Source organism: Panthera onca, chromosome D2 (assembly GCF_046562875.1).
Source record: "Panthera onca isolate mPanOnc1 chromosome D2, mPanOnc1 haplotype 2, whole genome shotgun sequence".
NCBI classification, from domain to species: Eukaryota; Metazoa; Chordata; class Mammalia; order Carnivora; family Felidae; genus Panthera; species Panthera onca.
The window spans coordinates 8,367,578-8,380,336 of NC_138349.1; the positions used below are offsets into that span (position 1 = coordinate 8,367,578).

Here is a 12,759-nt window from a genome sequence, read left to right on the forward strand (position 1 = left end):
TTATTTTTTTAACTTTATTTATTTTAAGAGAGAGACAGAGGCAGGCAGAATGTGTACATGTATGCATGTACATGCAGAGAGAAAGAGAGAGAGAGAGAGAGAGAGAGAGAGAGAATCCCAAGTAGGGCTGTCAGCTCAGAGCCTGATGCGGGGCTTGAACTCACGAACTGTGAGATCATGACCTGAGCTGAAAATAAGAGTCGGCTGCTTCACTGCCTGAGCCACCCAGGCACCCTGTATGAAATTTAAATACAGGAAAACCAGTCTAGGGAAGTGGAAGTCCGAACAGAGGTTGCTTTGGGGGGGAAGGTAATATACTGGAGGCGGCAAAAGGGAGGCACGCTGGCCGTGTTCTAGATCTTGAGCTGGGTGTGGACACATAGGTGAGTGTGCGCTAAAACTTATGGAACTTCACACTTAGGGCTTGTGCACTTTTTTGTGTATATTTTAATGGTAAAAATCTTAATTTCAGCTTTTATTGAACCTTGAAATAAACAACAATGGAATCGTGTACCTGTTCTCCTGCTTCCGCATCGTATTTCAGAATTACCTTTTCTTTGGTTCTTCATAATGTTAATTCCAGTACAGGCACACCTTGGAGGTATTGTGATAGAGTGAGTCTCATGATGTTTTGGCTTCCCACCGCATATAAAAGTTACGTTTACACTATAGTCTATTAAGTGTGCAGTAGCACTATGTCTAAAAAAACACTTATTTAAACGACACCTTATTACTAAGGAATGCTAACCTTCATCTGAGCTTTTAGTCACAATCACCGATCACAGGTCACCGTAACAAATGTGACAGTAATACGGAAGTTTGAACTATTGCGAGAATTACTGAAGTGTGACACAGAGACGTGAAATGGGCAAATGCTGCTGGAAACATGCCACCAACAGACTTGCTTGATGCGGGGTTGCCACAAACCTTCCATTTGGGAAAAAACACAATTATCTGTGGAGTACAAAAAGGGAAGCACAATGAAACAAGGTATGCCTGTATAGGACTATTATTTAGTTACTAAAAATGATTTTAATCTTTTTTATTAAAATTTTTTTGATGTTTATTTTTTTTGTGGGGGGGGTGGGGAGGGGGCAGAGAGAGAGGGAGACAGAATCCGAAGCAGGTTCCCGGCTCTGAGCTGTCAGCACAGAGCCCGACGCGGGGCCCAAACCCATGAGATCATGGCCTGAGCCGAAGTTGGACGCTCCACTGACTGAGCCACCCAGGCGCCCCTTAAAATGATTTTAATATTTTTACATAGATAAACATAAGATTCTTTAGGGGAGCAATTAAAACATTTTTTTTTTCATTGAGGTACAGCTGACATACAACATTATATTAGTTTCAGGAGTACAACGTAATGGTTCGATATTTGTATATGTTGTGAGTTGATCACCACAATAAGTCTGGTTAATATCCATCCCCATAAATAGGTACATTTTGTAAAATTCAATGAAAACTTTAGTAAAACGTGGTGAATCGGGTGCCTGAGTGGCTCAGTCGGTTAAGCGTCCAGCTTTGGCTCAGGTCATGATCTTGTGGCCCATGCGTTTGAGTTCCGCGTCAGTCTCTATGCTGACAGCTCGGAGCCTGGAGCCTGCTTCAGATTCTGTATCTCCCTCTCTCCCTGCCCCTCCCCTGCTGGTGCTCTGTCTCTCTCTGAAAAATAAGCATTAAAAAAATTAAAATCTGATAGGTCATAGAAAGGAAAGGAGGTATATTTGATTTAAACTTTTAAGAGTGAATGTTGATATGATGAATGAAATCAGATGATGAAGGAGAAGAAAGGGAAGGTAGCAGGAGGTGGAAATGGTTTCATCACTACTTAGAGTAAGGAGTCAACAGGTGCTTTTTAAGAAAATACGCAATTAAGGATGTTTCATAAAGGTATGCTATATAAGTTATGTAGTCGTTAAATTAGCCACCAAAACAAAAGACACACCTTTAAAATGTTCAGAGGATAAGAAACAACACAGATGAAGGGTTTGGGGGGGTTGGGGAGGGAAGAAATGCAAACCAGAAAACAGACTCTTAACTACAGAGAACAAACTGTGGGTTGATGGAGGGAGGGGGGTGGGGGATGGGCTAAATGGGCGATGGGTATTAAGGAGGGCGCTTGTCGCGCTGAGCCCCCGGTGTTAATGCCGAATTGTCGAATCACTAAATTCTACTCCTGAAACTAATATTATTACACTGCATGTTAATTAACTGGAATTTAAATAAAAACTTGAAACCACAGCAGACACAACTCCCAAACAGAAAGAGAAAAAGAGAATAAGAATCACGTCGTTTCCATAAGAAAAGAAAATTTTCAGAGGAGATGTAAATCCTTGTTTGAGAATTAAAACTAGTTATTCCATTGATGGGCGATTATAGTGACCAGAATGTTTCCCAGGTTTTAGTAGAATTGAATTAGAATGTGGGTGTGGAAATCCTGTACTATCTTTTTCAATTAGTATACTCCTTTCCCTATATTTCCTTTTTTTTTCTTTTTCAGCAATTAATACACGACTCACCATGTAGTTAGTAGATTTTATTTCAAAATGTTTTTAATTTCAAACACTAGATAGTTATTGTTTTCCTTGGCCGGTGCAAGGAACTACTTAAGACATGGTTTTGGGGTTTTATGTATTGTTATTTATTTATTAAAGTTTCTTTTTTGATGAAAGGTTTTTTTCAATGTTAATTTTTGAGAGAGTGAAAGAGACACAGAGCACATGCAGGGGAGGCGCAGAGAGATGGGGGACACAGGATACAAAGTGGGCTCCCTGCTGACAGCAGAAAGCCTGATGCGGGGCTCAAACCCACGAACCATGAGATCATGACCTGAGCTGAAGTTGGATGCTCAACTGACTGAGCCACCCAGACACCCCTATTTATTTTGAGACAGAGAGAGAGGGAGAGAGAGAGAGCACGCCCCTGTGCAAACAGGGGAGGGGCAGAAAGAGAGAGGGAGTGAGAGAATTCCAAGCAGTCTCCACGCTCAGCACGGAGCCCTCCTCGGAGCTCGATAACGTGACCATGAGTGAGATCATGACCTGAGTTAAAATCAAGAGTCCGCTGCTCAACTGACTGAGCCACCCAGGCGCCCCAGGTTTTGGGTTTTAAAAATAGCTTCAAAAACAATGAATCTTTCTTTTTAGCCAGTTTTACTGATTATTAAGGTCTGAACTGGGGCAAGATGCTCTGCTGATTTGCAAAAGGATAAGCCGATTTGTACCCGGGCAGTTCTGTGGGTTTATCAAAGGTCTATCACAGAGGTTTACCGAAGGAGATGTTCAGACTAGATGATGACCCTGACGTGGGAGATTGTCGTGAACTATATTAATCAGATGTCATATCTAACATTTTTAGGTAACACCTCCCTTCCAGTAGTGGTAACTTATTGTAATGTGTAAAGTTAAAGCCACTGCTTCCAAGATTCCTCTGAGAGATATTTATTTTTTATTTTTATTTTTTTTTAATATATGAAATTTATTGTCAGATTGGTTCCCATACAACACCCAGTGCTCATCCCGAAAGATGCCCTCTTCAATGCCCATCACCTTCCCTCCCTCCCACCCCCCCCCCCCCCCCATCAACCCTCAGTGTGTTCTCAGTTTTTAAGAGTCTCTTATGCTTTGGCTCTTCTGAGAGATATTTTAAAATAACTGTCACATTATTCTATTTTTGTCCAAATAGTCCTGGTATGTCTGCACAGTGGCAGCTGTAAGTCAATTATCCTGGAATTGCTACAATAGTTAGATTCACTTGGATATAACTTTTTAATTTGCTTCCAGATGTCTCTGTAGAGAGGCAGCCCATGATTATGAATTACAGTGCAGATCAGTGACTTCAGAACAGCATAGTAATTTTGAGATCCACCGTTTTCTATATATACCATAGGGCAGGGTGCTTTTCATAATGCCTAGCATGTAGTAGGAGTTCCGTAGACACCTGGAAAGCGAAAGGGTCAACAAAGCAGGCTTTGCACCAGGCACCCTCTATATTCGTGTATGCCTTTCCCTTTGCTTTAAAAAATTTTTTTTATTAACGTTTATTTATTATCGAGAGACAGAGAGAGACAGAGCATGAGCAGGTGAGGGGCAGGGAGAGGAGGAGACACAGAATCCGAAGCGGGCTCCAGGCTCTGAGCTGTCAGCACAGAGCTCGACGCGGGGCTCTGACTCACGAAATGTGAGATCATGACCAGAGCTGAAGTCGGACACTTAACTGAGCCACCCAGGCGCCCCTACACTTTATCATTATTATTATTGTTTTTATTTTAGAGAGAGAGAGACAGAGAGAGAGAGTGCATGAGTGGGGGAGAGGGGCGGAGAGAGAGAGAGAGAGAGAGAGAGACAGAAAATCCCAAGCAGGCTCCATGGAGCCCAACTCAGTGCCAGATCCCGTGACCATGAGATCAAGAGTTGGATGCTCAACCCACTGAGCCACCCAGGCACCCCAGTACATTGTACCCTTTAAATATAGAAGATATTTATGTCTGATATATTTATGTAATATATTAAATATAAATATATTAAATATATACAATTATATTTGTCAATTACTCTTCAATAAAACTAGAAAAAAGAAAACCAAAAAGAAGGTGCCTTGCCAGTGCACCCACCCCCACCCACCTCCTAATGCGTCCCACGCTGTGAACAAGGCAACTCCTCCAAACTCCTTTTCATTGTTTCTTTGGGAATTTAAGTCTTTATTTCTAAATATTACACACAAATTGATATGTACTGGTTTGTACATGTATAGTCTGAATTCATATTATGGGAAATGAAAATTTCAGCTCGTTTTTATTATCCCTTTACCTTAACCTCTCTAATCCTTTCAGTAAAATTAGATCTCAAATTTTGGGTAAACCTACATTCAAGGTTTTGATTACGACTGTGTAAATAGTGCTTACTACCGAGCCAAGAAGTAGGGTAGTTTTGAGCCAGGAGATAATGCGCTTTGTATCGTTTCTTGACAACCTTTTGTTTTTCCTAGATCTGCTTTTATTTTTTAAAACATCTCCCATGCCCTGCAATAGGTCTGGGTCTATAAAATATCCTTTGATACAATTTTCTATAAGGTCAAGACTTGTTCAATGATTTTTTAGTCTCTTAGCTGTTTTTTGTATTTCTGTAAGACATTTCCTCCAGAGGCCTTGACTTACTGTGTTCTTTTTTTTTAATGTTTATTTGTTTTTGAGAAAGAGACAGAATATGAGCAGGGAAGGGGCAGAGAGAGAGGGAGACACAGAACCTGAAGCAGGTTCCAGGTTCTGAGCTGTCAGCACAGAGCCCGATGTGGGGCTCGAACTCACCAGCCACAAGATCATGACCTGAGCCGAAGTCAGACGCTTAACCGACCGAACCACCCAGGTGCCCTGACCTGCTGTGTTCTGAATGGGTTTCTTTCCAGTCTTTATACAGCAGCTCTCCTGGGACTGCCTTCTCCATCATTCTGAGAATGCTCTCCTGTGTTAGCATCTTTGATTTCTGGATCTTGTATCCTCTTTTTGGTTTTCTGCTTCATCGTTGTGGAGCACATTCATCTTACAGCTTTATGCAATTGGTACATGAGAATTTCTTGAGGATGTGTGAATCTGGAAATGTCTTTATTTTACCATCACCAGTGAGTGATAGTTTGGCCGAATGTAAAATTCTAGGGTGAAAAATCTGTTTCTCTGGAATTTTGACGTCTTCATTTCCCCCCCCCCCCCCCATTCTTCGAATTTCAGATGTTGCTACTGAGAATTCTGGTACCTTTCTGATTCCTTTGGCTTTGTTTTATATATTTTCCTTTTTTGTTTCCTCTTGGGACGCTTTTTGGATCTTCTTTTCATTTGTGATATTTTGAGGTTTTACCAAGATATGCCTTGGTGCGGGGCTTCTTCATTATACTAGATTCTTAGTGTTTTGGAGACTTAAAGCTTACAGATCTGGGACATTATTAACTTAGAGTATTTGTAATTTCTTTCTCTGCTCTTTTTAGTTTCTCTTATTGCCCATCGTTACTGGAATTTTCACGTTGCGAGCGCTTGACCTAGGACGATGCTTTTTCCTCTCTAAGAATATCCCTCTTTTGTTTTATGCAAGCAAGATCTTCTGTTTCAAGGGATATTCATTACAATTTCTTTGAGATTTTCTTCTGTGCTCCATTATATTTTTAGTTTATTTAACTTTTGTTTGCTCTAAGCCTGGCTGCCTTGTGTCCTAGAGCCGAGGCGGGAGGGGAGCTGGGGCGTCTCACTCTTCAGTCTGCTGATAGCCACTGAGTTCTCTGTTTTTATCACATCACACCTGCCATCCTCTGTGTCTGGAATCTCCAAATTCAGAGCCTCTGGGATTGTTGTTGGTTATTTTTCTTTTTTCAAAGAAAAATTTCACATCTTCTGTGGGATGGGAATGGGGATGTGGGAATCTATTTTTTTTATACACATTTTGAATCAGTTCTTCATTTTCAGCCCTGCCCCACCTTCCGAGCTACTTAGGGGTCTAGATTCTGAGCTTTTAAAGTCCTGGGTGGCTTGGTTCTCACGGGTGTTCCCCTTGTAAGCTCGCATCTCCCTGTCTTGCTAAGTCATTTCAGGATTCTTACATCTGATTTCCATCTTCATATGTGGTAATTAGGAGATTATAAATGTCTTCTCATTTTGTCAGAGATCAAGCTTGTCTTTCTTTATCTTGTTTTCCTTGGGGGAACTTTTGAGAAAAGAACACAATAAAATCCACATTTCTATCATCTTGAAACAGAAAATTCCCGTTTGATCTTAAATGGGTGATATCAGGTTTTCTCTTTGATATGGATTTAATAATGTTGATATTCATCGTAAGCAAAACTTAGTCTATTAGATGCATTGGTGGTTTTTTTTTTTTTTAAGGTAAATAAATGACGTGTATGACCTAATTGCCTAGAGAAAATTACATTAGTTCTTAACTTATTTGGCCCTGTAGTACAAATTATCATTCCATCTTAATGGTGTTTTCAAGACTAGCTTATACGTTAAGGAAACCCACTTTTTATTTCAACCACTTCTGATAGAAATGCCTCCAAAATTTATGAGGGATTGCCTGCATTTTTATCTAAAACAATTTTTTTTAACATTTTATTTTATTTTTTGAGAGACAAAGAGAGGCAGAAGGCAAGTGGGGGGAGGGGCAGAGAGAGAGGGAGACACGGAATCCAGGCTCCAGGCTCTGAGCTGTCAACACAGAGCCCGACATGGGGCTTGAACCCACGAGCACGAGATCATGACCCGGGCTGAAGTCAGACGCTCAACCGACTGAGCCACCCAGACATCCCTTTCCTGCGTTTTTAAACAGAAAAGGACGAATGTAGCCTTCTGTTGGTTTCTCTGACCTCATGCTGATATCCCGGGTTGCGCTGTGCTGTGTTTTGGTGACGCTTCTCGGGCTGGCACCTCCTCTCTCACTGAATTCTGCCAGGAGCTTGCTTCATAAATTCGTCATCGACTTTGCAGAGGGGGCTGTCACTTCCGTATGAGTCAGCGAGTCAGAAAGGGCCCTCCGGTCCCCTGACACCATTACTGCATTTAGCGGACTGTCCGGTGTGCTCAGGAGGAACTGAGATCGGCAGCAGAGGCAGAATATCCAGGCTGGCGAAGCCAGGAGCCTAAAATCGAATGCCAACTATCCGCCAAGTAGGCTTTGGTCGGATAGCGCAGGGAGAGCTCCCCCAAATTTCCGTGATTCTCTCGGGGTGGAAATCCCAGGTTCCGTAGCAGCTCTGTTCTTGTCTGCTCAGCCCACGACCGGGTGTCCCCTGTCTTGGCACCAGTGACATTTGGGTCGAGGCGCTTCTTTGTGGCGGGGGCTGTCTTGCGCACTGCAGGGTGGTCAGTGGCATCCCTGGCCTCTGTCCATTAGTCACCAGTAGCTCCCACTTTCTCCCAGTGGTGACAGCCAAAAATAGTCGCAGACATTGCCAAAAACCCCTGGGGGGGGGGGCAGTGGCAACGTGGATTCCTTTTGAGGACTCAGACTCTGAGTCTCCTCTTTCTTCAGATTTTCTAACCCTATTTGGGATGTTTGACGGTGTAGAAAGTGTGACCGCAAGTGCCCAGAATAGTGTTGTAATTGCTCATAATTTCACAAAGTGTGAAGCGATTCGTAAAGCACCCGTATTTCCGTAATGTGCCAAACAGTCCTTGCTTTGTACTGATGACATTTGTTGAGGGCTCCCTTATGTGAGGTAACATTTATCGAGCCCACACGGCGTGCAGGGCCTCTTGTCATCACCATCGGCACCCTCAGGGAGAAAGGATCATTGCCCCCGTTGTAGCAGATGGGGAAACTGAGGCACGGGGCTTTTAGGCGCATTGCTGGGGTGTATACAGGGTGCAAATGGCGGAGCTGGGATTCCCACCTGGCAGGGGGACTTTAGAGCACGAGCCCCTCACCAGCACTTTGTGCGGTGGTTGACTTGGAGATGCCAGGACCAGAACGCGAGCCGCGTGTGTGGACTTCAGCCCGTCTGCCCGTTCTGAGCCCCAAGAGGGCCGGGCTGCACATGTCTTCCCCCTTTACATTCCCGTCCCCCGGGCCAGGTAGTAGAGGCACAGTGAAGGTGAATGTTGAGAAGTGAAATCAGGGGCACCTGGGTGGCTCAGTCAGTAGAGTGTCCAACTTCGGCTCAGGTCACGATCTCGCAGTTCGTGAGTTCGAGCCCCGCGTCGGGCTCTGTGCTGACAGCTCAGAGCCTGGAACCTGCTTGGGATTCTGTGTCTCCCTCTCTCTCTCTCTCTGTCCCTCCCTGCTCTTGCTCTGCTCTGATATCTCTCAAAAATGAATAAACATAAAAAAAAAAAAAGGAAATGAAATCAACGCCAGTCTCGTGGGCTGTTTATGAGAAGAGAGGAGCCCGATACCAACTAAGTGTTACGGTTTCCTGAAGGAAGCTACGTGGCAGTATTGTAGGTATTGACGTGCTCCAGGTCTCGGTCTAGACAGGATACCTGCCTTGGGTGAAGAAGTAGGGGGACTGTGTCCTGAGAGCCCCATTATAGGGGAGCTCATTACGTTTCATGGGGCGGTGGCCCCCTGGTTGGCTAGCACCTCTGGGAAACGAGAGCTTCAGACATTCACACCCTGTGACTTCAGCAAGGCCGTCCGAAGCCCAGGTAACACGCACTTGCAAGATTTAGCCGTTCCCGGGGGGTTCTGGAAGGCAGAACGTGGCAGCACCTCCAGGTCCTTGGCACAAACGCCCCATATGCCCTCAGACCCGAGGTGCCGGTTGATTGACAGCTTGGGTTTCTGGAGAGTGTGGACTGATGGGTGTTTCCGTTCACCTTCGTCTGAGATCGTGGTGCTCTGAGGAGGCCACGAGAGGCGAGTATTGTGACGTTTGCCCTCAGAGCTTTTCAGGATTGTTTGAGGAGGGGGTGAGAGTGCACACACGTGGTTCGGTCCTGGTACGAGACCGATGTTAGCCAGCGCAGTGATGATAGGGTTCTACTTGCGGACCCCTTGGCCACGTTGTTCCTGTGCTGTAGCTGGACTGTGAGTTTCACATCACTGATGCCCATTAGAAGTAAGGCTGCCCCAGGGGCGCCTGGGTGGCTCGGTCGGTTGAGCGTCCGACTTTGGCTCGGGTCACGATCTCGCGGTCCGTGAGTTCGAGCCCCGCGTCGGGCTCTGTGCTGACGGCTCGGAGCCTGGAGCCTGCTTCCGATTCTGGGTCTCCCTCTCTCTCTGCCCCTCCCCCATTCATGCTCTGTCTCTCTCTGTCTCAAAAATAAATAAACGTTAAAAAAAAAAAATTAAAAAAAAAAAAAAAAGAAGTAAGGCTGCCCCAGAATTCGGGCTGAAAAGTGCTCAGATGGGAACGATGGGCTGGCCTATCTTTTAAATCCCATTTAGACTTTTTTTCTCATCTGAGTACATATTTGTGCAATAGCTATAGAAAAAGCCATGGGGTTCATATTGAAAGGGTCTTAGTAAATTAGGAAGACTCAGTTCAGATGTTCTATTTCGTTTCCTTCCTTCCTTCCCTCCCTTTTCCTTCCTTCCCTCCCTCCCTATTCCTTCCTTTTCTTTCTTTCTTTCTTTCTTTCTTTCTTTCTTTCTTTCTTTCTTTCTCCCTCCCTCCCTCCCTCCCTCCCTCCCTCCCTCCTTTCCTTCCTTTCCTCCCTATTCCTTCCTTCCTTCCTTTCCTCTTTCTTTCTTTCTTTCTTTCTTTCTTTCTCCCTCCTTTCCTTCCTTTCCTCCCTATTCCTTCCTTTCCTTTCTTTTTCTTTCTTTCTTTCTTTCTTTCTTTCTTTCTTTCTTTCTTATCTTTCTTTCTTTCTCTCTCCCTCCCTCCCTCCCTCCCTCCTTTCCTTCCTTTCCTCCCTATTCCTTCCTTCCTTCCTTCCTTCCTTCCTTTCCTTTTTCTTTCTTTCTTTCTTTCTTTCTTTCTTTCTTTCTTTCTTTCTTTCTTGTTAGAGAATTCTCTCTTGAAATGGTAATAATATAGGGAAAATTCCAGAGCAGAAACGCCACCTACCTTGTAGATTCAGATCAAAAGAATCTTTGGTAGCCATAGGAGCTAAAACTCAACGCATCAAGTGACTTAAATGCCAATGCATACACATTCACTAGATACACTTACCCTTCGACAGCCAACTCCGTGATCACCTCTATCCTGGTCTCCACCAGACCAAGTTAGTCATTATCCTTAAATGTTCCTGTAGCAGTTTGCTCTGCTTCCTGAAATAACACATTCCCCATTGTGTTCTAATTCATCTGTTTTCATGTCTTTCTTCCTGCCTGGATGGTGAGGTTCTGGGAGGGGACGATTCACCTTTGTATTCCCAGCACCTGGCATGTGTAGGCTGGTTCGTAGGAGGCAGTCTGTGCCTGGTGGGTGCATGAGTAATAGGCGAGCTCATTAAATTTCCTCTTCCACACTGGGCAAGAAGAGGACATATCATATTGAAATATTTCTAACTTGTTAATAATAAGCAATCCCATTTTATGATTTAGAATAAAGAGTGTTCAGGGCATAGTATTTTTTTTTTCTTTATCCCCTGCTCATTCTTTTCTGACCATCAACCCCCCCCCCCCCCCCCCCCCGCCAAATCTCATGAGAATATTCATTGATTCTGGGTCTTTCTGAAGAACATCTCTCTTTCTTTCCAGGCAGGTATTAACGAAAATGATTTTTATGATGGGGCGTGGTGTGCAGGAAGGAATGACCTCCATCAGTGGATTGAAGTGGATGCTAGACGTCTGACCAAATTCACTGGTGTCATCACTCAAGGAAGGAACTCACTTTGGCTGTAAGTGTGGATGGACCTGTGCTTTTGTAGACTCTATGCCTTGGGTCTAATATTCTAGGGTTTGGACAGAGACAGGAAGACGCAGAGAAGTATCTGACGATAAGCAATAGAAAGGAAGAAAATCGGAATGTGGACAGGATGCTGGGCTTGCTGTGGACACAGGCATCTCTGGAAATGACATTGTCAAGAACAGAGGGAGGGACCCACCCAGCAGGTTAACGCTGAGTAGACAAAGGTATCGTTAAAACAGTGCAGCTTAGGCAGGCGGCTGCCATCTTGGATCTGTGATGGATTACTAGTACCCTGACAGCCCGAGGTGGGAACTCTGAACAAGAAGTGAATTCTCGGTAACAGGTGCAAGCCACTGTTTGGGAGTAGAAGGCGTGAACCCTTTAGAGTCTGAGAAGGACTGGAAGCCTAGGGAGGTTCCCAAATAGAGGAACTACTGGACGTGAAGGAGCAGCCGGGGTGAGGCCTGAGGACGACATGGAGCCCATTTGAGCTTGGGCCCAAGGCTGGGTCAACAACAAGATGATCTGACGGGGATCCCAAGAGAGGTAGGCTCTCTGTCCTGTGGTACATGCATATGGTGGGATATTACTCATCCCTAAAAAGGGAGGGCATTCTTTTTGTTTTTTCAATTTTTTTTTAACATCTATTTATTTTTGGAAGACAGAGGGAGAGAGAGCACTACTGGGGAAGGGACGGAGAGCAACAGGGAGACACAGAATCCGAAGCAGGCTCCAGGCTCTGAGCTGTCAGCACAGAGCCCGATGCGGGGCTCGAGCTCACCAACTGTGAGATCATGACCCGAGCCAAAGCCGGACGCTTAACTGACTGACCCACCCAGGCGCCCCAGAAAAGGGAGGACATTCTGACACCTGCTCTACCATAGCTGAATCTTGAGGACATGATGCCAAGTGGGATAAGCCAGTCACGAAAGGGCAAATGTGATTGCGGTTACGCGAGGTTCCTAAGTACTCAGCCTCGCAGAGCCGAAAGTGGAATGGTGGAGGCCAGGGTCTGGGGGAGGGGAAACGGGATGTTATTGTCTAAATGGGTACTGAGTTTCAGTCTGGGGTGCTGAAAAGTTCCGGAGGTGGATGGAGGTGGCCGTTGCACAGTGATGTGAACGTGCTTGATGCCCCTGAATTGTACACTTAAAAAACGGTGGAAATGATCCATTTTGTTATGTATTTTTACTACGGTAATGAAAAAACGTATGTGCAAAAGCAACGTGCACGAAAAATACGAAACAACGTCCCTGCCTCAACCCAGGGCTGGTTGTAGAGACCAAAGCGGGGCTGCATCTCTGGGGTTGTCCTGTGTCTCCAGCCGTGTAGACAGCAGGCACACAGAGACTGGGGGCTGGGCAGGGCAAAGCAGGGTCCACGGGATCTTGAGTGCTTTCTGAATTTAAGCAAGAGTTTTCAAGTGCCTCTAATATCCGCCTACAACTTCGAAGCCAAGGGCACGAATGCCTCGCGCGGTGA

At 44.9% G+C, this 12,759-nt stretch overlaps 1 protein-coding gene across 2 annotated transcripts in view; it reads left to right on the plus strand.

The window, feature by feature from the left end:
- Positions 1 to 12,759, plus strand: part of CPXM2 (carboxypeptidase X, M14 family member 2) — a 140,581-nt gene that overhangs the window by 45,074 nt on the left and 82,748 nt on the right. For both annotated transcript variants that reach the window (XM_060641267.3, XM_060641266.3), the window contains exon 4: positions 11,127 to 11,266. In XM_060641267.3, the coding sequence (XP_060497250.3) occupies positions 11,127 to 11,266 (140 nt within the window). The remainder of the gene's footprint in view (positions 1 to 11,126; positions 11,267 to 12,759) is intronic.